At 38.5% G+C, this 26545-nt stretch overlaps 1 protein-coding gene across 1 annotated transcript in view; it reads left to right on the top strand.

Annotated features, from left to right (window-relative positions):
* The first annotated feature begins 135 nt into the window (after positions 1 to 135).
* PRTFDC1 (phosphoribosyl transferase domain containing 1) overlaps positions 136 to 26545 on the top strand; it is a 46930-nt gene continuing 20520 nt past the window's right edge. The window contains exons 1-3 of the mRNA XM_009634557.2: positions 136 to 277; positions 3558 to 3681; positions 5495 to 5678. Coding sequence (XP_009632852.1) covers positions 136 to 277; positions 3558 to 3681; positions 5495 to 5678 — 450 coding nt within the window. The remainder of the gene's footprint in view (positions 278 to 3557; positions 3682 to 5494; positions 5679 to 26545) is intronic.

Here is a 26545-nt window from a genome sequence, read left to right as displayed (position 1 = left end):
GGCCGGCCGGCTCCCCAGGCTCCACCGGGCTGTTGGCTTCCGGCGTGAAAATACGGTCCTGGATGATCCCGCGCGGCGGCCGTGGCTGCGGGTTTCACCAGGTTGCTTGTGTAAGTGCGACCAGGATGCCCAGGGATGCCCAGGGATCCCGGCGTGTCTGGCTCCCACCGAAACGCTCAGAGGCCCCTGAGGATCTGGGAGCGCTGTACAGGCGCGCTGTCAGGCCGCCCCTCCTTCGGCGGTGGGGAAGAACCCGAACTGTGGCAGAGAGGTTGCGGTACCGGTGGGGGTGAATAAATTACACAAAAGATGAAGGAACGTGCTCCTTATTCTGAGGGACAAATCAGATTCTCCTGTGAAGCAAACACCATCACTGCCACCACCTTAGGTGTGTTCTTGCTTTATTGTGGCATGGGGATTTTAACCGAGTTGCTAGGACAGCCACCCGGATCGTGGCCCGGGCTGAGGGCTCCATGTAGGCAGTGGTTGCACCCTGCCCACGCCAGCGTCCCCTCCATCCCCCTTCCAAAGAAACCCGTTGCTGCGTGTTTGAGCCCTGTCGGAAACCACCATGCATCAACCACCTGTGTCATGACCGTTCTTAAATGGGTGACTGCCTTTGGCACCAAAGCAGCGTGAGGATGTTGCAGAGGAGATGAATGCTCATAACCATGTTCTGGTGTACTGATTTCCTTTTCTTCTTGCTAGACACAAAGATGTGCATGTGCTCCCCAACCCCCCCCCCAACCCAACCAAAAGCAAGGCCAGTGCAGCATGATTTAAGTTTACAAAAGCTGGGCTTTGCTTGATGCTCACTCCCTCATTTTACACGAAAGCAGAATCCAGGCCATCGTTGCTTTGAAGCGCGTGCTGTGCTCAGACCTCACGTGTACCCACTTTGCCAGACAACAAAACTCGCAACGTTCTTCCAAAGGTGTTGCAACTGAACGTCTCCAGCTTCTGCCTTAGGCCTCAAGGGAATGCTTTTGGGTATTGCCATGTATTTGAATTCCTTTTTGTATACACTCACAGCAACTTTTTAAAGAGCTACTGAAGAATTTTTGCTGGGCTGCTCGATCATGCCAAGGCTGAACTTTAAAAATAGCTCTTTCACTGTAGGACGTTTTTTACACGCTGTGTACCAATATATTTAGTATATGTATTTATTTATCCAGTTGGATACTGCCTTTTTATTGAAACAATCGCAAATATTTCCTTCATATATTCAAGGGCTAAAGCCAGAAGTAAACAGAAGTTGGGTTTAATTTGGAGTGAATATTTTTTGGTGTTTAACTGTTAAACTGAGGATAATCACACTTTTTTTTTTTTTTTAAATTCACAAGCAGAACACTCATAAAAATTTACAGTTACTTGAAAATTGTCCTGTAGCATAACACTGTGAATAGCTTCAGGGTAAATGAGACTTTCTAAGCCTTATTGTTGGGAAGTGCCAGTTTGAAAGAAAAAAGAATATGAAACGGGCTTATCATGTTAGAACAATAATTAATTGGAAAGTACATGTGAATTTAGTCTTATTTGTCAAATGCCAGTGAGCACTTAGTAAATGAGAACTTCTATATTATGGCAAAGTGATGCTGTTTATGTTCTGTTATTCAAGAGCACCAGACGGAGAGATAGGAGAATCAAAATTTCATCCTGATCCCGTTTCATAGAGGACTGCCTGTAACCTAAGTAAAAGCTATTGGTTTGCATGAATTCTGAAGCAGTTTCCACCCATTTAGTCTGATCTTCTGCATCACACTAAAAACATGCAATCTGGTGAGAATGCATAAGTAAGCAATACTGACAAGGGCTCTTAGTGGGGGTTTATAGTACTGGTGCAATTTAAAGCACTATCTGAAATGGTTTCATTTTATGTTAAAATGCTTTTGAACAAAGCCACGCCAGACAGTTCATTGCTACAAAATGTCTAAAAAGTGTCAGCCACCCCTATGTATTGGAAATGAAGAGGGGGAAACCTGCTTCCCAGGCCTTCTGTGGCAGTGTTTTTGGAGCAAGATTTGCCTCTAATTAAAAACCTTGCCAAGGAGGATATTTATAATCTCCCGTTTCTGTGGAAATGAGGAACATAACTAAGTAACTTTTTTCTTTTGTGTAGTTTGTGTAAGTCAGGGGAAAAGCTTTCATTGATTCCAGTGATCTCCAAGTTGTGCTCTTTATGGGCAAACGTTTGGTAGCACTTACCAACACAGAACTTTTTTTGATACAGAAGCTGTTGGGCAGAGTTAAGAAAACACAACAGTCGAGGTGTCTGTAGCTGTCAAAGAATATGCAAAAAACCCCCAACAAAACAAAAATCCGTGAGGCAGAACAGTTTCAGTACAGCGTGAGGCAGGGCTATGCCTAAGTTCAAGAAGACTAGAACACAGATGTTGTGTTAGCCTAGGTGTGTTGGAGACACAGTTTGTTACTCCACTACATGCAATGGTAAGCAGAGGTTAGTTTCAGTGATGGTCCTTTAAAGGCTGTATTTAGCAGAAATGCCATTAAGAGCTGCACTTCACACAAAGGTAAGTTTCTTGTCATTTATCGCTCTACTCAAGGTTCATGTGGCCAAGCTGTAGAAAGAAGAAAGGCAATATGTGACTTGAGGAACATGATTGTAAAGAAAACCTGTAAGGCATCGCTTTTTATCCTGAACCAATATTGAAGCAAAGCTTTGTAATGATTCCAAGATACCTTGTGAACCTGCAGGTCTTGTCTTTCATAAGGAATTGTGAAGATTGTTGGTTTGGAGTTTGTTTAGTTCTTGTGCTGATGACTTTGCATCTTCATAGCTTTCTGAAGCCTTTACCTGTTGGCTATTTTGCCCTACTTAATCTCTACTGCCATTGTGTTCTGCAAGATCTCTTAATTGTATTCTGATACTTATGAAACTAATGTATATTAAATTTGTAAAATATTTTTTGTGTAAATGTATGGTCTCACGGGCTAGCTGATAGTGAGGTGAGATGTGAACATTTTGTAATAACTTATTTTTGATGACTTATCTAAATTAAGAACGTCACCTTTGGCAAGAAGTACAGTCGTCTGCTGATTTGTGCAGATACTGTCCATGAACCACATAATTTATTCTCCCTATGCACTATTTCACCTCTAGAATATTTATTTATTTGTGTGCGACTTTAAAATACCTCTAAACTAGAAATGTACAATTTTAATGTACCATTTTATGACTTTTAATCCCACTGTCTGAATCTCCCATTGGAGAAGCACTTCTTACTGGTAACCTTACATTTGCATTTCAGGTTTGAAAGTAGCAAGAAACTTAGACTTGCCACTAGTTTAGTATTAAATACTTCCTCTTTCTGGCTAGTTTTAATTTCAGGTGAAATTTCCCACATTCTGGGGGGAAAAAGTGTAGCATTTGATTTCTGAGGTATACTGAGAAGCAAAATAATTAATAGGAAAAGTGCAATAGTAAATTATAACTGGAAGAGAGTATGTCATACTATTAATTCAGCCAACAGAGTGTACTACAACACTGATTGTATATCGTTTATGTGTTGTCAAATGCCATGAAGTGTTCTTAACAGGACTGTTTGTTATTCAGATTTCAGACAATTGGCCCGGATACAGTCTGGATTTGTTCACTTATCCTCAACACTACTACGGAGATCTGGAATATGTGCTCATACCTCATGGCATTATTGTTGACAGGTATGTGTAGTTTGAATGTTACTAAATAAATTCTTTAGCCAGTAATATTCTTTTTTATTAAGCCTGTCATCCACAGACAGCGTGTATGTAACATTTTTCCTAAAATATTATATTAGCAATTATAAAAATATTTTTATTTCTTTAAGTTTTAAAGCAAAAAAAATGCTTGAAGGTTAGGAAATGCTAGACTTGTAGCTGCCTTTGCAACTCCCTGTCTAATTTCTTCCATGTAATTTCTGATCTGGGTATTGAATGAGACAGGAGTTCCACAAAAAGGAAAGTGTGATCATACAGTGAAATTGGCATTGGAATGTAAATAACAAGAGAGCTGGACTGGAGGTGAACAGGCAAGTACAAAGCTTTGCATATAGTTATACTTGAATGTCCCACTTGCACTCAAACCATCCTGTGTTTTTAATACAAAAAGGAGAAAAGACAACGTTCAATTATGTACAGCTTTGGCAACTCCCTAGTACAAATCATTAATTTTGATTTCCAACTGCACCATTGACTTCTGCCATTCAGCACAACCAAAAAGCGTGTCATGCCCTGTTTGGGCCAAGATGCTAGATTTGGTGGGTGGCAGTGGGAAAGCTTGATCATCCCTTATTCCTTACCTTGTAGTAGTTCCCATGTGCTCTCAGTGCAGGCATTTGATGGTGCTTTGGTAGTTGTGGTAGTCCAGCTCAGTGTTCATGCTCAGTTATTATTTTGACATGCGGTTAAAAATCTTATGAAAAAGTCATAAAATGGAAAGGGTAATTTTCAACAGCGTATTTTTTGGGAATATCTGAATGGAATTTCATGGGACATTTTCAGCCTGCAGTTTTCTACCTACCACATATAAACAGCCGGCTTCAAGTACTGAAATTGTTGGAACTCCTTGAAAGAAGATTGTAAACATCCATCATAAGGAAGAGTCATGACTCCTGTATTTGTTGTTAAACACAAGCTTGCTTTAAATGCCTTTTCAGTTACCATTGTGTTGAATTTTTCATCTCTTTTGATTAGGGTCAACTGACTTTTAATTCCTCTTTTTTAAATAAATACATTACAACTTCAGTTCTCACAGAATTCAAAATATATTTGTTTGAAGTAAGCATTGAACTCCAGTGTTGTTTTTGTACTCCAGCAGAATGAGCTCCACTGTTTTTTCTTGTGCCAGCAGAAAAGACTGATTCTGTTCTAATGTAAAAGGGCGCAGAACTGAATATATGGTGATCATGCAAAATTTTCATGTAGGAAGAAGGCTGAGCACTTGCGAAAATTGTCTTGTCAGTTGGTAGCAACTAAATATAGGTTAAAAAACTAGTATGTTTTTATTTAGAAATTGAAATTAGTACATTTTTGTCTATGCTGGAGTTCATACTCTTTTTAAAATGCAAAGTAGTCTTTGGAATTTTTGTTCTTGCATAGTAACTAACATAACAAGTTAGGGTATTGTACAGGAATATTTTATATTGATGTTTCCTGTGAGGTAAAACTGAAGGCTAAGTTGCATTCTTTACACCAAAGTCTCAGAAATGCTTATGAATCCAACATACGCTGAGATGTGTTACTTCCTTTTCTATAACTGGGGAATTTATGCATTTAAGGTTACCGAGTTTGATTCACATGCTTTGCATCTTGCATCCATCACTCTGTATCTGCCTACTGTGAACTTGATCCAAACCCAGTCAAGTCAAGACACTTAAACAGACTGTCAGTCAAGCTATAGGCTCACCATAGTGTTTCTTTGTAACCGCATGGAAAGCATACCATGAACTTAGAATCTGCATCTAATATTATTTTATCCTTATTTTTTTTGCCACAGGACAGAACGATTGGCCAAAGATATTATGCAAGACATTGGAGACAATGATATTGTGGTTCTCTGTGTCCTCAAAGGTGGCTACAAGTTCTGTGCTGACCTTGTGGAGCACATTAAAAATCTCAGCCGGAATTCAGAAAGGTTCATCTCAATGAAAGTGGATTTTGTTAGATTGAAAAGTTACCACGTAAGTCAACAACTTATTTATGTAGATTCTGGTTATATGTTCATAATGAATAGTGGACTTCTGTAGATGGGAAATTTTTTTTTCCCCAAATTATAAGAAAAACAGTGTGAAAAATTATTTTGTTTGAAAAACCTGCAAGGTTTTCTTTCAAAATATTTGCTCATGTCCCTTTATACTTTATGGATAGTATGAATGAGGATACAAAGCATCCTCAAGCTGTATTTTTTTATTTAGTCTGTCTTCACTTTTGGACAGAAAATTATTCAAGTTTCCGTCATGTAAAATGTCGGCATGTTGTTTGTTCTCAAAATCCTCAACAGTTCTGTCAAGTTTATTTCATGTTACTTCATTTGCCACCCCCACCTCCACATCATTTGGCATAACTGCAAAATGATAAATCTGTGTCTTATTCTAAGTGTTTAATGCTAAGTAAATGAAATGCTTTCATCTTCATAACATGCAGTTTACATAGTAGGAAGATATACCACTAGATGATGATAGTGTTTTAGAAGAAAATTAAATAAGCCATTGAACCAAATCCAGTGTTGAAGTAAGAACCAAGACTTCCTGTTATCTTCAGAGGAAATTATGCAATAATGATTCATTTGTTTCAATAAGGCAATGATAGTGAGATAACTGGCCTTTTTTAGAATGCATGATTACAATTTCTATTTGCATAAGCTATGCATTTATATTCCACCTTATAGTTCACACTCCATAGCGAGGGAGCATTTCTAGAAGTAAGTTGTCCTAGAAGTGTCTGAGTAAGTACACTAAATAAATGGAGTAATAATACAGTTGGTCTCTGAGCACAAATGCAACTTGCTGAGTCCAATAGTTCCCACAATAACGCTACATCCTTTCCACAGACAGAGGTTGGTTAGTTGGCATTTTGCTCTGACCCCAGTGACCATAAATTTTTCCTAACTTTCACAAATCCATTCTGAATTTTTTCCATCATGGACGAGAAGTGGATGAGAGCTTTTTGTAGCCATTCGGTTACGATTTGGTCCTGGGACTTCTCTTTCAAGAATTAGTCAGGTCTATGAAGGACATGTGCAATACTAATATTGTACAATTTCTAGCTACTTAGCAGTATTACAGAATGAATTAATAAAGTAAAATACAACATTTATGTCAAAGGCACATGGAAATTATACTGAATTTTTTTTTGCATAGTAGTGATAGCACTTCAGTGGTACTGCTTGGTGAATAGTGGAACTTACTTAAATTTGTTTTTATCTTGAACATGGAATGTAGATAATGCACATGCTTTTCCTGTTGGGTTATGTCTTATCCAGTACAAAGATACTCTGGTTCTAAAATTTCTTTCCTTGGTGACAAGTCAACTCTTACTAGCCATTCTAACCCATAACCAATGAGTGGCAGGAGATGTATATGGCAAAAGTGTGGAAATAGTTGCATCATTGCTTAGGAAATAAAATAAAAGCATATTATGTTAAGCTGAAACTGCGATATGGATTTTGTTATGCAAGGATGCAAATTATCAAGACTAAGTCCTAGATGATCCTAGCATTTAGTGGCTGTGCATATTTTGGATCCTAGCCTCATGCTTTAGCAGAAAGGTAGTGCCTTCCCTAGAACTAGTGCTTGCATCTAGTTTTTATAAAATAAATCCTTTTTTTTCTTATAAGTGCTTCCAAACAGGTGTCATGTATTTTGAGCCTAAAGCGGTGCTTGATTTAGTGCTTGGAACAGTGCTTGATATCTGCCTGGTCTTCAGAAGCTGAATGACACTGCAATATAAATTTGAAATGACATCAATATTGCTAGATTCATTCCATAAGATATGCATAAATGTAACACTGGCTAAGGTACCAGTACCACTACCTGCCATCCTTTGTGTTTTGAGGTATCATTGTGTCCCGTCCAACTGCAGGTTTTAGAGAATGTACCCTTGTCAACATAGCCATGGCCAGAATAGTTGAGGAACTAGCCGTTACTCATTTGAGTAACTCTATACCAGCCTTATATGAGACTCCCAAATCCCCCATGTCAGTTTATTCAGTAATAACATACCTCTCACAGTGTTTTACACTTTAATCAGAGGCTAATAACTATAATTTTAGAGGTAAGACTTCTTTGCTTCCATTTACCTTTTCTGTTCCACTTCATATTAAGACTTACTACTGCTCTCAACTAATTTTTCTCTCTTTTTAGCCTTTTTGCATTTTATAGGCACTGTTCTTCTCACATTATTTATCTTGCTTCCTTTTGCTAACTGTTCCCTGTTTCTCTCCTAAAGGGAGTCCTGCTGCTCTCAATATACTTCCTTCAGATATGTCTCCTTTTCCCCCTCCAGCTGCTTAAATCCAACAACTAATTTCAGCTCAAACTCATGGGATTTTTGATTTGTCTCATTCCAACTTCAATACTGAAAGGTTAGTCAATTTTTAGAGGTTGTAATTTAAAGTGGGATTTCTTGGTTTAATCATGTAGCAAAAATGGGCTGTACTTGTGACCCAAAGTCAGATCTTGGCATCAGCGAAAGCGCGTCTCAACTGCAAAGTATTAGCAGAAAATGTTGTATTTTGATGTCTGGCATACGGACATGATTACCTTTCAAATAAAAGGAGATGATTGCAAATATGACCAGCTTTACATGGCTCTGTGTTTTTCAAACCTGTCATCATATTGCAGAATTTAGACGCTTAAGATGTTAAGATCTGCTTTCATATTACGTAGCTGAAAGCTGGGCATGTAAATACTTTTTTAGACTTCTTCATACAAATGAATTGATTTTTTAAAAAAGCACAATACATTTAGATTCTCCGAATATTGATGAGGGGCTCTTTGTACTTCCAGAATCAGGATGGTTTTATCTGGTTTGCAAAGTATTGACTTATGTGCCTAAGCCTGGATATTTTTATGAGAAAACCTCCTGTGTTTTTCAAATGGTGTCTTAGTTTCATTATCTCAAATTGGCATGTCAGATTTGGTATATATACAGGGAAATGCGAAAATACCATTTGGTTATTATTTTCAGAGGAAACAAAGTGGAATCCAACTTAGGAAGCCGTAGCTTAAAAATAATGTGGTTATACTGTCTGTACTCTACAGGCATCAGTATTAGTTCTTAGACCTTTAATAGAATTCCTGCAACTGAAACTGGAGGTGCAGCCTTGTCTGAAAGCATGTTTTTACTTCCTCTAGAAATCAAACTATGTTTTTCCATTTCTTTCCTTTTTTCCTTTTTTCACTAGAATGCTACAATGATACAGTAGACAAAATTAAGATGTTTATACACGTGGACAGAAACTTGTAGGTGTAGATCAATAAATAAAGAATTATGTGTGCTTAACTGTAAATGAAATTGATATCTGTAAATCCATAACTATACGATTTACAAAGAAACACTTGATAGCATTGTTATAACTCGGATTTTGAAGGCTTCTTAATCAGTAAGAATTATATTAAAAGTAATGACGAAAAAGAAAAGAATGGTGATTGGAAGACACATGTATAGTTTTCCTCCACAGAAATATGATAAACCCTTTGGAGAATGCTGTTTCTTGTAGACTTACAATATGATATACTTGTTCTCATTTTAATTTTATGTATTTAAATGAGCTCAAAATAAGGAGATTGTTTAAGTGGGGATTCGATTGGAGGCTGTATGGTGACTTTACAAGCTTCTAGCACAGCAGGCAAATTAAAAGAAAGCTCCAAGGTGAGAGTTAGAAAATAAGATTTCGGAAATAAACAGATCCGGAAGTATCATGTAGACTTAAGGGTAAGAGTCAGAAAGTAGATTGAGACGAATATAAAATCCAGTGATCAAAATTTGAATGAGAAGCAGCAGCTCTGAGTTTTAAGAGTCAGAGAGGAGAAAATATACACTTTTTTGAATGAACTCGTAGAATCATAGAATGTTTTGGGTTGGAAGGGACCCCTAGAGGTCATCTAGTCCAACCCCCCTGCAGTGAGCAGGGACACCGCAAACTAGATCAGGTTGCTCAGAGCCCCGTCCAACCTGGCCTTGGATGCTTCCAGGGATGGGGCCTCCACTACCTCTCTGGGCAACCTGTTCCAGTGTTTTACCACCCTCATTGTAAAGAATTTCTTCCTTATATCTAGTCTAAACCTACCCTGGTGTAGTTTAAAACCATTACCCCTTGTCTTGTCACTGCTGGCCCTACTAAAAAGATTTTCCTCATCTTTCCTATAGGCCCCCTTTAGGTACTGAAAGGCCGTAATCGGGTCTCCCCGCAGCCTTCTCTTCTCCAGGCTGAACAACCCCAACTCTCTCAGCCTGTCCTCATAGGAGAGGTGCTCCAGCCCTCAGATCATTTTTGTGGCCCTCCTCTGGACTCAAGAGTAGTGAGGCAGTAAGTATAGCAGGTAGACAAGGAAGCACTGGAATAGTCCTTACATGAAATAGAAAGCTGCATGCCAAGTTTTAGGGTAAAACACTGTATTCTGGAAACACTGACGTAAGAACTGATAGAATTTGGCAGCTTTTTAGTTATTAGGTTCTAAGACATTGGATTTTAATGTAACATAATTTAGTAACAGTGGAATTGACTGCAGAGACTTCAGAGTTCGAAACTGGATGAATAGAGTTTAATACACCATATTGAATTTTTTCCTGAGTAATCGCTCCTCCACAGGGAGTCAGAGCTCTGAAGTTGAAAAGAGGTGAGAGTTTCAGATTGATAGAATTCAAAATTATTTTCAGAAACATGATAGGTTGAAGTCAAGGATGAAAAGTAATGGAGGAAGAAATTGGGCTTGGGAATGTCATCCAAGGAGAATATGACACCAGCAGGGGAGGTAAGAAACATGGATCCAGAAATTCTTTAATATGTTTGTGATATTGATAACTTTAGCAGATTAAAGAACTAATTAGGAAGAATCCAGAGGGAAGAACAACAGAGGAAGCAAGAAGTTGTTTTACGAGGGTGTTTACAAATTAATGGGTAGGACTAGACAAGAAAGAATGTTTAAGGATGAACAAAAAGAGAGAGTGAACAAAGGAACAGAAGAGCGTGGATGTCATGAAGAGAAGGGCTGAATGGCATATGTTTTAGTGAAAAAACGTAGCATGAGAACCATACCAGAAGAGTAGCCTGTTCATGACCAATAATCAGAGCTTCTCTTTGTTCAGTGTGGAAGGGACAATTTAGGACAGGCTGATAAAGGTAAAGGTTGAATCAGAGTTTGAGACAGAAGAGGATGTTCTGGCTCATCAAGTCTAAACTCCTACTAATAGATACAACAGTATCACCTAATCCTTGGTGTGATCTTTAGACCAAAGCTCAATTTTGAAAAGGAATTGAAAAAAATAAGTCGAGAAGTAGAGAAGTATGCAGATTCTGTATTCTTTCTTGAGAAGTTCTCAGCAACCTGTCAGTAGAAGAGAAAGTAGATGTGTATGAATTAAGACTTCTTTAGTGGACAGATGATGGAAGCTAAAAATTGAAAGAATCATGCTAAGAGTCATTGTTGAAACTGGGCGGGGGGGGCAGAGGACTACTGGTGGAAGAGAGGTAAAACACCACATACTTTTATTGAGTAGACCAGTGTGCTTTCTACATGCATTGCTCCCTATTCTTCTGGAAAGTTTAGTATTCCCATATTGTAATCCATAGCTGTCTATTTAATTCTCTTAGTTATTACATTTTACAAGGTAAGTATGATAGTAAACCTCATATTTTTTTTTCAGTGAAAACCATGTTGAGCTAAACTAGGAGTGAGACTGATGCTTTTCCTTAAGACTTTTGTGATTTCTTTGGTTATTCCTGTGTGGACTAAAGTGACAGAAGACCAGTCATCTCTGTTATTTTGAAATTGTGCAGTGCGCTTCTGAAAGAGAATAGTAGACGAATTGTTGATAATCAGATTATACATCATAGTTGTTAATTCCATTTTGAGCACAGATTATTGCAGAACATTGATCTGTTTTCCATAAAGTATCCAAATTGTGGATTCTAGAAGTGCATTTTCATCTTCAAGATATTGTTGAAAATCATCCTCAAAAATATGAATGAACTGCAAAGGAATGTTGCTTGCTAGTCACTTGGACGAAAATTCTAGAGGATTATGTGGATTTGGTCAATTCATGTAATTTTTTAAAATGAATACATTATTTACGGTTTCCAGAACATACCTGATAAAGAAATGTGACCTCTGAATTGCAATCCATGCACAATGGTTGCATTGAAGTCTGTTCACAAACAAATCCATTGATACGATCTCTTTTCTCTTCAGCCTCCAGTTATTTGAAATATATTTACAACTGTTGGTTATTAATCTTGGCATAAACAGGACCATTAGTTCTGCAAAATTCCAAAAACAAGCAACAAAACAAGCATTGTTTAGTAGAAACCTGAATGTTTTTGCTATATGAAGTCATCTCAGTAAATAGTTTTGCTAAATCTGTCTACTGTAGGAGTAGGGAAACAGAGGAATTTTATAATGAGTAAGTTGAAAGCTGGTTGGTAAATGCAGTAAAATTATTTATTTTTCTGCCATGTAGCTTTACTTCTCGTATACCATTACTAAATACTTATATCATAAAAACCACAGCAGCACAAGGCATCAGACTATAATAAGAGCAGAGAACAGTGTAAAATGTATATTCCTGCTTTGCATAGTAACTTATTCAGTATAATTTTACTGGAACTTGTTTTTTTAAGTTCAGTATGAACTTTGCATCAACAATATGTTGCAAACCTGACCCTGAAAAGCAAGTTTTAAAATGGTTTTATTCATTTAACAACTAAGTGTATTGCTTGCATTTAATATATGTCCTGAGATGAAAGAGAATCCACATTAGCTTTTGTACTTACAGGTTTTCTCTTGGGCAGGTTGTGAGGTCCCTTTATTTTGCTTCATGTGCGCAATTTAGCTGATGACCATGTCATCTTGATGCTGAGGAGCCATGGAAGAATTACAAATTGGAGCCTACCTGATAGAATGAATTCCTATCAACTCTAAGGTTGTGGTGGATTGACCCTGCAAAGCTGCTCTGTCACTCCCCTCCTCAGCTGGATGGGGGAGAGAAAATATAATTGAAGGCTCATGGGTTGAGATAAGGGCAGGGAGAAATCATTCACCAGTTATCATCATGGGCAAAACAGACTCGACTTGGGGAAATTAGGTTCAATTATTGCAAATCAAACCAGAGTAGGTAGGGTAATGAGAAATAAAAACTAAATCTTAAAACACCTTCCCCCCAACCCTCCCTTCTTCTCGGGCTTAACTTCACTCCCAATTTTCTCTACCTCTTCCTCCCGAGTAGTGCAGGGGGACGGGGAATGGGGGTATCCGTCAGTTCATCATACGTTGTCTCTGCCACTCCTTCCTACTCAGGGGCAGAACTCCTCCCTCCTCACACTCTACCCCTGCTCCAGCGTGGAGTCCCTCCCACAGGAGACAGTCATCTGTGAACTTCTCCAACCTGAGTCCTCCCCACAGGCTAGAGTTCTTCAATGTCAACTCCAGCGTGGGTCCCTTCCATGGGGTGCAGTCCCTCAGGAGCAGACTGCTCCAGCATGGGTCACCCACAGGGTCACAAACCCTGCCAGCAACCTGCTCCAGTGTGGGCTTCCCACGGGGTCACAGCCTCCTTTGGGTACATCCCCCTGCTCTGGCATGGGGTCCTCCCCAGGCTGCAGGTGGAGATCTGCTCCCCTGTGGGCTTCCGTGGGCTGCAGGGGGACAGTCTGCCCCACCATGGGCTGCACCAGGGGCTGCAGGGGAATCTCTGCTCTGGTGCCTGGAGTACCTCCTGCCCTCCTGCTGCACTGACATGGGGGTCTGCAGGGCTGCTCCTCTCACGTATTCTCACTCCTCTCTGTGGTTGCAGTTGTGCAGGGTTTTTTTTTCCCCTTCTTAACTATGTTATCCCAGAGGCGCTACCACTGTCTTTGATGGGCTGGGCCTTGGCCAGCGTTGGGTCCGTCTTGGAGCCGGCTGGCATTGGTTCTGTCGGACACAGGGGAAGCTTCTGGCAGCTTCTCATACAAGTCACCCCTGTAGCCCGCACACTACCAAAACCTTGCCATGCAAACCCAATACAAAGGCCAAATTCTGCAATAATTTCACAGGATTGAACTCCAAATTATCTGCAAATGGTCAACTTAGCATGCAAATAAATAGCTTCAGTGTAGGCAAAATGTGGTTTATTTATTTAATTTGGAGAGTGGTTGTGTGTGTACTAGACATTAAAAAACTAAAATATACTCTTTTAACCTTTGTCAGATGCATGGCTTGCCATCAGCACTGTAGACAATGAACACCTGTACAGAGAATTTTGCAGCATGATATACTTTTAGGAGCTAATGGGCAACAAAAATATGACATTAATTTAGTCCACAGAAGCTACCAGTGTCAAGGATATAGACTTTAAAGTTGTTGCTGTTCTGAGAAATGTGTTCAAGTGATTGTAGGCGGTGCTGCCAAGTAGACGTCTTACGGGCAAGCTAAACCTGAGAGATTTAGGACTAGAAATGTACTCCTAGAATTGCCAAGGGGATTTTATCTGTATACTTTTCCAGGTCTATGAATGGATAAAATGGCATTTGCATCCTAAAGTAGTATCTTTTTGAGTGAAAGCTCTGTGAAATGCTTAAACCTGCTAAAACTAGTGAGTAAAAGGTCTTTTACAGTTCCAAGCCAAAGATTCTCTCAAGTCTTAAGCAGGCACTGATGCTTGCTCTCTATCTCTGATGCTTCAGTTATTTCCTGGAACTTAATAAGACCTGGGGTGGTTAAGAAGGTGAGGAGCAGTGGAAACAGATCATATTTTGTGTGGATAGAATATTTGGAGATGCTACAATTCACAGTCCTCCTAACTGTGTCCAAATGTTCATTTTCCAAGTGTTAAGACTTGTTTAAAAATAGAATATTTTTCATGAAAGAAACAAAAAACCACTTCTACATGCAGCAGTGTCTTACTGCAAAATGTCAGCTTCAGAGACAGCTTTTAGGAGAAATAGCTGAAAATGTGTTAGTAGCGGAAGTTGTCCCAAAAGCTTATTCTTGCAACTAGCTGATGAATTTTTTTAAGATTTTACAGAAATGTAATGAGAAGAACAGCAGTCTCATTGGTTAAATTGTGGCTGGTGCTACTCGAGTAACAGCATGATCCAGGCAGCTTTGAGAATAACCTCTCCTGCCAGATTCATCTGTACATCAGGTATGGGCTTGGTGTGAAAACTAAGACACTGGCAATGGGTCTCTTTTCTGCAGCTGACCTGGCTGGAATGATGATGGTCTCCGGTTCATTCGTCAGCAACTGCAGTGCCCTCCTGCCACTCGCCAGCTCAGCTGCTTCTGAGCACTTCCTAACCTGCCTCAGCCCAGATGAGACTGGTTAGCAGAGACTTCCTGCTTGCATGGCTCCAGCTTGCTGGGTTCATTATTTTCTGATCCAGATGCACAGATGCATCTCAGCCTGCCAGTAGCCCCTGCCAGGGAGAGAGTTACAAACAGCTGGGGACAGCTTGTGGGCAGTAGCTTCTTCAGTCAGCACAGCTCCTGCTGGAAAAAGTCTGCCCATAGTCAAGGGATCCTTGTCACCAGGGGTGCAGCACAGCAGATTTAGACCCCCCTCTTCTTTGTCTGAGAGATGCTCCTCAGATGTGTCTGAAGGAGCATGGGTATTTCAACCCTAATTATTTTTGAGAACCAACCTACTTTTCATACTGTTCTGAGAAAAACTGGAGAAGGCTGTACTGTATGTAATAAAATTTGATCTTAAAATTCAGTGTCGTGGAACTTCTCAGGTCTGGAGGCAGCTGCTCTCCTTTCTAGGCATCTACAGCTTCCATTTAACGTGATGGCAGAGTTGTGAGATATGAGAGCTTAAATTCATCACTCGCTCAAGGCTGTCTTGAGTGTAAGGAGGAAGAAAGTGTTTATGATTTAAGTTATTTAATTAAAACATGCAATATTTTCCTGTTGGACACCGCTTGGGGGCTTGGAGTGTTACTAATAATATAAGTAGGCGTTAATTTGTGGGCATAGTTCAGGAAAGGTCATAACAAGCCTGTCATACACTCAGTTTATCAAGTTTATCTGTAATGTAAAACTTACTCATAGAGGGATGATCTCTGTAACTGTATGCATCAGATAACACACCTACACACCACTTAAATATGTTAGCACCATCTGAATTCTTAGTGATTTTTTTTTTAAGTATGACTAAGTGTTTCAGTGACTCACATATAAAAGATTTGGGGGAACCAAACAGCTCAGCCGGGGGAGAACTGAGTAGGAAGTGGCCTGATTGCCATGGGGACAGAAGGAGAACAGATGTGGCAGTGAAGGCAGAGTGGTACTGAGCTGTGCCCCAGCTCTCCAGCAATATCAAAATATTGTTTTAAGGCATTTATGGGGCATATTAAAGCCAGTAATTACTTGCCCTGTCAAGATATTTTTCATTTTTATCTGTTGTTCCCTGCTTAGGTACTACCTTCCTTTATACTGACTTGTGATTTTTAGCTGTGGAATTCTTTTTTCTAGCCGAAAAAATTTTACAGTTTTCTTGTACTGTGGGTTGGTACTCTGGTCTTCCGGACTTCAGATCTAATGCAAACTCCACAAGAGGTATTTTCTAATCTTTCTGGAGAAATTTGTCTCCCCAAGGGTCATGTTTTTCTAGCAATCTGTAATGTTATCTTTTGAAAGAATTATTTCCTATTTGAAATAAATGTTTAAGATTACAGTGTGTTACAGAGGATACAGCTACTATGTATAAATGGAGGTTTAGATCTGAAGTTCTTTTTTCTTAAGGTTTTTTAATATGTTTTTTTCGTGAGTTTAAATCTTCGGTATTTTTAAGCAATCCAGGTTTCTGGAACATCTTAACATTTGAGACCTTGCATGTTTTTAAAATTGGTCGGTTGTAGAACAGATTCAAAGCATCCAGGGATTTCATTAAAAGCGTTCAAGAGGTCATAATTTCAAAGAGTTAGATTCTAGAGTTCCCCTGGATACAATATTTGTTGTAAAGCAGTGGTTTGTTACAAAGCCTAAAAAATTGAAGTTTAGTCTTAGTAAAATATTTTGTTTCATATTCTGCCAAACATACAGCAAGCTACTACAAAATTATGACATTTGCAGCAATACTATATGTTGTGGCTAAGAGAGACTATAGTCTGTATTTTCAGTCTGCCTCACAGATTTTTGCAGTGGCAGGGAGACAGGCTCGTATGTATGAGAAGGGTCTAGAATATAATGGTTGCTAATCCTGTTGTACAAATAAGATCTGACGAGTTTGAAAGTACCATGACATCTTTATGCATTGGAAAAATATCACCGTGATTACTTATTTGGATGCTAATAATACCATTTAGTGTGTGGTTTTTTTATATTAAGATCTGAAATGGGGCAAAATTAATTAAAAGAAGCTGGAGGGTTCTAATTTTCCCAAGGAATTTTATGACTCTCTTTTACTGGCATCTCTTAAATGCTGTTTCTTAAAACAGATCATAGCATGTGTGATGTTCCTGCAGTGCCACACCCCAGGGGTGCTGTAAGGCATAAACCAAAAAGGTTGCTTTAAAGGAATATAGCAATAACAAGAATTACTGTATTATCGCAGTGCTTATCTGTGTGACAAATACGAAATTCTTTTGCCTCCTCATTTGACAGACAGAAGTTAGAATACTTAAATAGAGAAGGGATACTACAAAATAACCGTGCAAGAAAACTGACAAAGGATATGTGTGTTGTCAAAAGTTTCCAAGTTGTCGCTAGCCAAGGGGCTAAACACAGTGGTATGAAAGAGAGCGCTACTGAGTTGTGAGAGTCAGTGATGCACTAGACTCCAAATTGCTGGAAGGGACTAAGCGTTTGAGGGTTTTATCAGTCTCATCTTTTGTGAATTTGCTTATACCTATCCATCTGTTTTCTCAGCCTGTGGCTATTTGACATAGTTGAAGATTCTTCTCCTACCTTCCTTTTATCACCAAATCCTAGGAAGTGCGGAGAGTCAGGGTCAGAAGGTTAGTACTTTATGCTTAGTCAAGAGAAAGCCATTTTCTCTTGTACTTGCAGAACCCGCCAAGGGACAGGGGTTTTAGTACAGAGCTACAGATTCACTATGCGATTTTTCAAAATGTTAATTTACTTTTGTTCGTTACTTTACAACACAGGTAAAAAAATGGGTTAAGATGGTACATACGGATCTAGTAGTGTCCCACCTGGCATGCTGAGACACTCTGTTGATGCTGGGGAACATGATTTCTAGTTCCGCTGCTATAATGTTCATGCATTTAACGCTAAACAATAATTGGGTAAAAGACGGATACTCCAGTCAATGTGGACTTGAACCCAAACTGACCTTTTCCTAGCTTAGTCCAGTATAGTTGGCCATAGCATGCTTGATGTCCTTTATGGTTCTTGCATTACCATAGCATAGTAACAGGTGGAAGATTTTCCCTAAATTGTTTAGCTTATGGTGGTCTTCTGAGAGCTGAGGAAGAAAAGCAGCCCCAGTCTCCTATTCCAAGAGTGTGGGCTTGTGTTACGTTATTATCACAAAAGGTGGACACCCATAGTAATGCCTCCTGGCAGTCCAAAATGGGTACTTGAGTAGGATTATGGCAGTTCTAGTGCGTACGCTTCCTAAATTGTTCTTTTGCCTGGAAGTTTTAAATTTTATTTGCCCCCCATCTTTGGAGACAAAGTATGTGGTCTGAACCTCACCTCACATGACTGAACGGTTCTATGAAATTGTCAGTACCTTTTCTCATCCTGGAACATATGCAGATTTTATTTCTATGTTTTAAATATTATTTTACAGAATAAAAAGAAGTTATAGTACAAGGAAACCTCAGACTATACCCTGTGGAAGCTAACCTGAGTTTTGAGGATATATTGTGTTTCTGATTTATATATGATTCAAAACATTTGGTATCACATGTTCTTGATTACAGTTCTTGCTGATGTTTTTAAGTGTGCAGGTGCTGTTTGTACCATATGATTATATGTGGTGCCGTACTCTTACTGCCTCATTCTTAAACAAAATAACCCATTGAACCAATATCAAGCAAATATATAAAACTTAATTGCTAAACCAGAAAGGAAAACATGCACTAATTTATTGTCTATAATCCTTATTAGCCAAGTTAACCGGTCTAAATTCTGCTGCAATTTACCACAGTTTGGCCCTTTTCCTGTAGAGTTACTTCATATTTATGCCAATAAAACTGAAATAATTTCTCGGTTTAGAAATCTTAAGCAAAGTTTTACCCACAATAAAACTACAGGGGTAGATCATGTATGCAGTCATGTTTTTAGAAAATTTTCTTTATTTGAAAATATTTGAAATACCTTTATTCTGTGTATCTATAGAACTTATTAATAGGCAGAAATACAGTGTAGGAACACATGCTCCCAGCAAAATAGAAGTGTGTAAAGAATTTACAGCTTTTAATATTTGCCCCTAGAAAATATATTCTTAGTTGCAGGTATAATCTGTATTAACCTGCGTTAACTGCATTAACATTGCATGTGAGCTCACCTTTGTTGGTGACTGAGAGTGCACACAAGAGAGATCAATTCCAAATGCCTTGAGCGGGAAGGGAAAAGCTTCAATGGCAGTTTATGCTTCATTAGATACCAGAGAATCTCCATGAAAGCAATTCCTATAGGGGATGGATTTTCTAGTATTTATCTCAAGATACCTTCTTTGGATTAAATAACAGAGAAGGCATGCAGGAGTCCCAGTACACAAGAAATTACTGAATGTGTGAACAGATGATGTAAACAATCAAATTTATTAACAACTGTTGCCCTGAGAGTTGCTTAAGCTGAATGATCTGCCTTGCTTTTACAGCAGGGAAGAAACACCTACATGAGTTACCACAGGTCAGCTGATAAGGAGTACCTTGCTGTCAGTAAGTTCGTTGTTTGTCTTTCTCTGTCCAAAGCCAGCTTCCTCATTGCAGAACTCTGGCCTTCCCTGGAACTGGCCAGACTAGCCTGAATTTGAAGCATTGCCAAACCTGTGTGATGGAGCTTTTAGTTAAGGAGTAACAACAAGGAGAGAAAGAATAAAAAATAAGTGAAATCTAACCATAGAGAAGTAAAGTATGTCTTACATTGTAGTAACTAGAGCTCTGATAGGTTTACCTACACCAGTTTAAAGTTTACTATTACAGGTTATCCTGGCAATAGCAATAAGGCAGATCTCAGTGGTGTGGTTACCAAGCAGCTCAGGAAGGCAGCTTTAAAGCTAACAGAGACATAAGAAACCATCAGTGCTTCACTGCAAATGTACCTTTATGGTCCCTGTGGGATCGGTGATGTTCTGACAGTGGGTGTATGCCAGTTTACTGTATTTGATTTCCAGTTGGTTCAGCATTGTTGGCTTTTTTGCAAGGTATTCAAAGCACCTCCTACAAATATATCAGTGACCTGGCACTTAATTATTTTGAATGTGGGTGTGCCCTAGAGGTTGTAGTCTGCCCTTTGGTATACATTTGATTCTGGGGAAGAGAAGGCATGCTTTCCGGTCTTTGCTGGGAAGCGATCCATATCATTCCCACTCATTCACACAAGTCTCCAGCTTAAGAGTACTTACTAGTTGTCTTCTGAATGTTGCTGCTTAAGCCTGGATAGTCCTTCTGGTTGCCTGCCATAAAAACCACGCCAGTCCATGTTCTGACCTATACTCTTGAGGTGCTTTGTTCTTAGCTGTTCTTTAGAGAATAAACACTGAATGGTATCAGTTCAAGTGTATGTTGCTTGTAATTACAGCATCTTATGTCTTACCACTCCACGGATGTTCTTCTGCTGATATACTGAGGATAATTTCATAGCCTCTACTTTATATATCAGTTTGACTTTATTTAGTAGTCAAAATAGGAAAACAGCCACACTGACACTTCCCTGACCAACATACTCATATATTGAAGTACTTCTCAGTACTGCAAAGCAATTAAGTTTCATACTAGGGTGTCAGCATCCAAACTGGAACATCAAAATTTTCATTTTAATTATTATGTTCATGACATAGATGGTAGAGCATGTTCATGGAGTAAAAGGTATCATAATTATTCAACAGTATATAATTTCAAAGCAGAAGTCTTTATAATTGCAGATACATCTATCTAAACTCTGCCAACACCTGCAATTAATTTCTGCAATGCTATTTTTTACGTGCAGAAAGCTTGGTAATGTTATGAATCAGTTTGCCGCAGCTAAGTCACATAGAAGTAATAATTTTCTATTTCAAAGCTGTGTGAGAGACATTGCTTCTGTGCTTTAATTTTTGAAAGATACTATCTGGAAAGTAATTTCTTGTCATATCTGCTCTGTTTTCATCCGAGCATTATGGGATTTTTTTAACTGAAAAACATATCTGTAATATGTGTTAATCTGTATGCCAGGGTATACAGTTCTGCTTGGGTTTTCTGTCATTTTCAGTTTCTGTTGGAGCAGTGTATTGTAGCCATGTCTCTGAAAACATATATCCATTTCATAAGTCAGTTGTGTCCATGTGGTGTTTCAAAGTCTCAGCTTTTCTTTACTGTATGAACTACCAAGAATTTTGTTCAAATCCTCCTCATTCATTAACTTCGTAAATGTCATCTTCTTTTTGGCTTTAATGCCATCCACCTTGCTGCCGTTCAAAATGTAGCTGTTTTATCATCCTCGAAGTTACTGTTAATGTAGCCTACCCACTTGCTATCCTTCCTCCAGTATCAAATGCAAATTATTGTTTTACTGAGGTTCGTTGGGACTCCATTCTTGATCATGGATCCCATACACATGAAATCCAACCCTATAGGTAAATTTATATTTCTGCTCCAAGAAGTTTAGAGTGTAGAGCCCTATTAATCATCCAGTGTAATGTTTTTGTAAAAAATCTGCAAAGACTGGTTGCTAATCTTTTTTTGACATAAGTTGGAAGAAATATTAGGTTGGTTGTATCTTCTGAAATATCTCCTCAAATGTATTTCACCTAGATTAAAATGAAACCTTTCAGTAAACATGCAAGCAAATTATCCTGGAGTGGTACCAAGGAGAATTGTGTTAAACTTTTGTGTGAGACAGAGCCTGAGTGGATAGTTCAGGATGTTACTAATGGAGAATTGTTAGGATCATTGCTTCTTGCGTGCCTGTGGTATATAAGAATGAATACAATTTCTTTCTGAGTGCTCAGTAAGGTTTTTAGGAAGAAAATATTGATATAATCTCTTAAGCTGGGATTCATCTCACCTAACTTCTGATTTCTTACAGTTAGATGTCTAGGTGTAAGTTGTGTGCTGTAGATTTCCCATGTGGTGAAATAGATTATTTACACGATCTCTCCCGTTTTCTCCATTGAGTATGAAGGGAGTCCAGGATGCGTAAATTTAGATGTCTTAACTTTCAGCTACGTAAATGAGGAACAGAGTAATTCTGTCTTTAATGAAGACATTTCAAGGTCATGGGTCACCCTATGAGAACAGAAGCAGCGTAGATCATGTGCAGCTAATGACAGTCTTAACAGAAAATAAAAAGGTGAAGCCAAAAGTGAATGTGGAGACTGAACTCTGCTTTAGTGAACATGTCACACCAAAACTGTTGGTGTAGCAGTGCCTGACTCTTGCTTTTCAAATTGCCAGTTGGTATAAGTCAGAAACCTTACAGGCAGTAATTCTGTCCTAACCATCTCACTTAGCCCTTAGGGAAGGATAAGGGAAGCCTTAGAGATGCTCTGTGTTCAATGGCTTGAAGCTCCAAGGGACAACTGAAAGTGATGGTTTTTCAATCACTTTTTGGTCAAAACCTTCCTGGAAAACCCAGTTGTAGGAGATGGGATGATGGTGCAAAGTGAGAGAGCTGCCCTCATGGGAATCCTCAGATTGGCAGATCTGCTGTATCACCCAAGTGGCAGAAAGCAAAATAGAACAGGCCTGATGGTCACATCCTTCTTTGTTAAGAGTTTCCCCAATGAATTTTGGGAGAAAAAGGTAATCACATTTTTTCAAAGAAATTCCATATGAACTCTGCAGACTATAGTAACTAGGTGTGTGATAATGACCTGGTGTCCATATTTCATAATTTAGTTATGCATTTAAACTTATGTTAGAGCTACTTTTTTGCCATGATTAAAGAATCTTTGTTTCACTGAGCCCGGTATTAATGTGCTCCAGATTCTGTTTCTTTAGAGCAGTAACAGATGTTCACAGTTTGGTGCAATTTTCAGATGAGCAATGCTGTTTATAATAGGTTTTCCTGAGACCACCCAACTCATTTCACTTGTAACTTGAACTATGTCCAAGTGTTGATCTCAGGAGATGTAAAAGAGATGTAATAATTCTGTGCCCCACCTAGTTCAAAAGACATGACTTAGTATAGATGGAATTTAAATATCTATACTTCCAATCAGCATAGAAAGTCAAAGTTTTTTCTTGCATGCTGTGAAAAATGGAGGTGAAAATAGCAATATTCTTGCTTTCATTCATCAAGTATTCATAGGATCTAAAGATGTATATTGACAAGGTCTGTATGAAATAAAACTATAAAAAAAAAGGTGAACAGGTGAAAAAGCACAACACAGCAAATAAAACCAAAGAAATTGAGATTTTTTCTGGAAAATGCAGATTTATTAAACAGAAAAAAATCAGAAATGCAGTATTAAATATAGCTTGGGATGAGGTGTAGGGATGTGACACAATGCATCATGTCTTGTTAGAAACAGCTGCAATATTTTTTGTGCTGCATAGTGTAGTTTTGATATATCTCTATCTAGGACATTATATTTAGTGTCAAGCATTTAACAGAAAAAGTTGTGTTGATAGGGTTTAGGGTTGTTAGAAAGCAGGTATTGAGGAACTTCAGGTGACGGAAAGTGAACCTCTAATTCATGTCTCCGCATTTATAGGAAGTCCTAGAGACTCGATCATATCAATTTTGTCAAGGTATGGAACAACTCCTAAAGGAAAAAAGAAGCTCTGAATGACTTGAGACCATGAAAATTAAACAAACAATTATGAATTGACAGTAACTGGTACTGAATGAAACAGAAAAATCTGTTTCATTCATTTTCTTTCCTGACATTTATTGTACTTTATACTTAACATTTAGAGGAGTGTTATTTTGAGATTATAAACTGAGAACTCAGAAAAAAGCATTGAGAGGTTTCTATGGCAACCATAGTGTGCGCGTTATCTATATGAACATCATGATTACGGTAATGTGACATCGTGGTATTGTGCCTTGCTGTTTGGCAGGTATCTATTTTACAATACGAGTTAATTGATGAATGTAGAGGTAGTTATAAATGGCATTAAAATCAATTATCTGAATTTTTTTTTTTTTTTTTTGCAAGAGAATTGCTCTACTGAGCGATGCAAGTAATTTCTTTAAATTTCTTGAAAGCACCTTGGCTGGAGGGTTCTGAGCTGCATTTTACTATATGGATTTTAGGCACAGTGAATACTGAGCCCTGTCCTCTGACAGCAATTGTTCTCTGGTCTGAACATGAGAATTTTCATAATTGCGTGCAGTTGTGTCATAACAGCCAATGTGTGAATATGCAGATTGTTGGGATGCTGTGATCCCCTGGCTCTCAATGACTTTTGTGTTTGCTTAACTGCTTGCCAGCAGCGAAGATGCTATTTCAGCATCTTCCTTTCAGCTGGAGCCAGAAATACCAAATGCAAAGGAAACAGTGCTGCTGTGAAGGCTGCTGAAAGAGATTATTTTTTTAGTTAAAAATAAGTAAATTCATTAATCGTTGCACCTCACTGTTATCTTCTTTTTCCCCTCTCTTTTTCAACTAGCGACTAAGGGCAAACTGCCTTTCCAGTAATTCTTTTGTGTTGCTTGTTAATGAAATTCCAGACTTGCTCATTTGGAAATGAAAAAATATTTTGTCACTGCCTTGGTTACACATGCCATGGAAGATATTAGAAACTGTCTGTTTTTTATAGTCTTATTAAATAGTCTTGACCTGAATATGTCCCTGGCTTTTGAGGAGTGACCTGTCTTGCTCTACAACAAAAGGCTTATGCTTTTAAGCCTGAACTTAAAATCTTCTTTATCTCCGCTTTTTATTTAGTTTAAAATAATCTTCTGAGGAAATCAGTTGCTTGCTTTGGTGGTTTTTTTTCTTTCTGTTTTGCTTTACAAAAATAAGAGAAAAATGTTGAAACATATAGCATAAAACATATGGGATGTAACCTTCATTCCTACTCTAGCTCTGTTTCCCAGGTAACGAATAAGAGCAGCATGAAAAGGATCTAAAGCTCCTAGATCCAGTGCAGAAAAAGTGAAGGCAGGTCTAAAAACTGTCTTTTAAGGCAATCACTGCTAAGGACCTCTTACAAAGCTATAGTGTGGGAGTTTTTTGGGGGGTGGAGTCTGTGTAAAAGGGGAGCCTTTTGGTGGGTCTGCAGTATGCAAACTTGGAGAAATTGTCATCTGGGCAATTCTGCAACCTTTACTTACAGTTACTCAGGAAGGCTGTATTAATTTAGACAATCCATTCCCGTGGGGACCCCGAATAGTTCCTGGGGTTGTCAGATTGCTTGTGATCAAGTGGCTGCAAAGGTGCCTTGGAAGTCTCTGGACTTCTGCCACCAGGGCTGCAAGCGTGGGCAGATGCAGTTTCCATCTGCACAGGCGTGCAGCTGTAACTGTCCTGCATGGCAGGCGCCTGTGTGCTACCCATGCTGGTGCTGCTTTTTGAGGGGGAGAAAAAGAGCTATGAACCCCTTAGCCCAGTATATCCTCACCTACTTTATACATCCTGCTGTCCCATTATTTATCCATGGAAAAACATTTGACTTCAGAGCACTGGGTTTATGAAATAAAAGCAAAGTATTCAAGTATTGCATTTTTGTGAGTTGTTTGTAATGATAAAGCTTCCTGATATTACTAGTAAACTACAGTGTCATGTTGTGGTACTGCAGCTATTATTAAAATTGGACTAATGCTTTCTTCTTATGGGTAGGGAGATTAGATTAGGACATGCACCAATTTGGCAAAAAACCACATTAACTATACTTAGTTTTGCTCTTGCTTTCTCTGGAAAGCTCATATAGCCTGTCCATGACTGTATATTTTTTAATTTTCTACCTTCTTTAAGGCCTCTTTTGTCTCCCCTTAAAAGCAGGACTTCCGTATGTCTTCCTTATATGATCTTAACTTTGCGTGCCGCTGATAATGAGTTTGAACTAGAGCTGGTTGAGAATTTTCCATCTGAACGAATTTCAGCTAGAAATTTCTGTGAAAGAAATTTATCAAAAAAAAAAGTTTTACTAATTTTTTTGAAAAAAAAAAAAACAACTTTTCTAATAGGAAAATCAAAGCATACTACTCTCCTGCGCTTAGTTCGACCTGATTGACAGTGGTTTATTTTACAAAATTGACCTCAAGGATTTTATCTTTGAGTTAGTTGAAAAAGCAAAACCAAAACTCTCTAAACTGTATGGCACACTGAAACTGTTCTTGATAACAAGTGATAATTTTTGCAGAACTTCCCCCCCAAAAAATACTGAGTGAATTTCTTCTGAAATAGCTGTGTTCTCTGTGTGTGACAGATGTAAGCACATTTTCCTTGTATTTCTAAGGACTGTTCCAAAAAAAGAATGCGCTTACAGGTGTTTGCTCAAGTGTTGAGATGCTCCTGTCCTTCCACTGTGAAGGGGACAATCAACACTCGTCATTTTAAGAAGTAGCAAGCAAGGGAACATTATTTATTTTAAAAAGAAAGATGCAACGTTTTTTAGTTCAGTTGTAGTTTTCAGTAAAGCCTGGAGCTTGATGTTGGCTTAAATACAACCAGGAGATGATATAAGCCACAGGAACAAGTGAGATTGTGGTTTTGTCACACCAATACTAACAAGCATTAGAAAATATTGGTAACAAACTATGAAAGATAAAAAAAAAGTGAACAT

The sequence above is a fragment of the Egretta garzetta genome, unplaced genomic scaffold (assembly GCF_000687185.1).
Source record: "Egretta garzetta isolate BGI_Z169 unplaced genomic scaffold, ASM68718v1 scaffold142, whole genome shotgun sequence".
In the NCBI taxonomy this organism is placed as follows: domain Eukaryota; kingdom Metazoa; phylum Chordata; class Aves; order Pelecaniformes; family Ardeidae; genus Egretta; species Egretta garzetta.
Note: the sequence above shows the minus strand (reverse complement) of the source record. Positions and strands in the feature narration are given on the sequence as shown.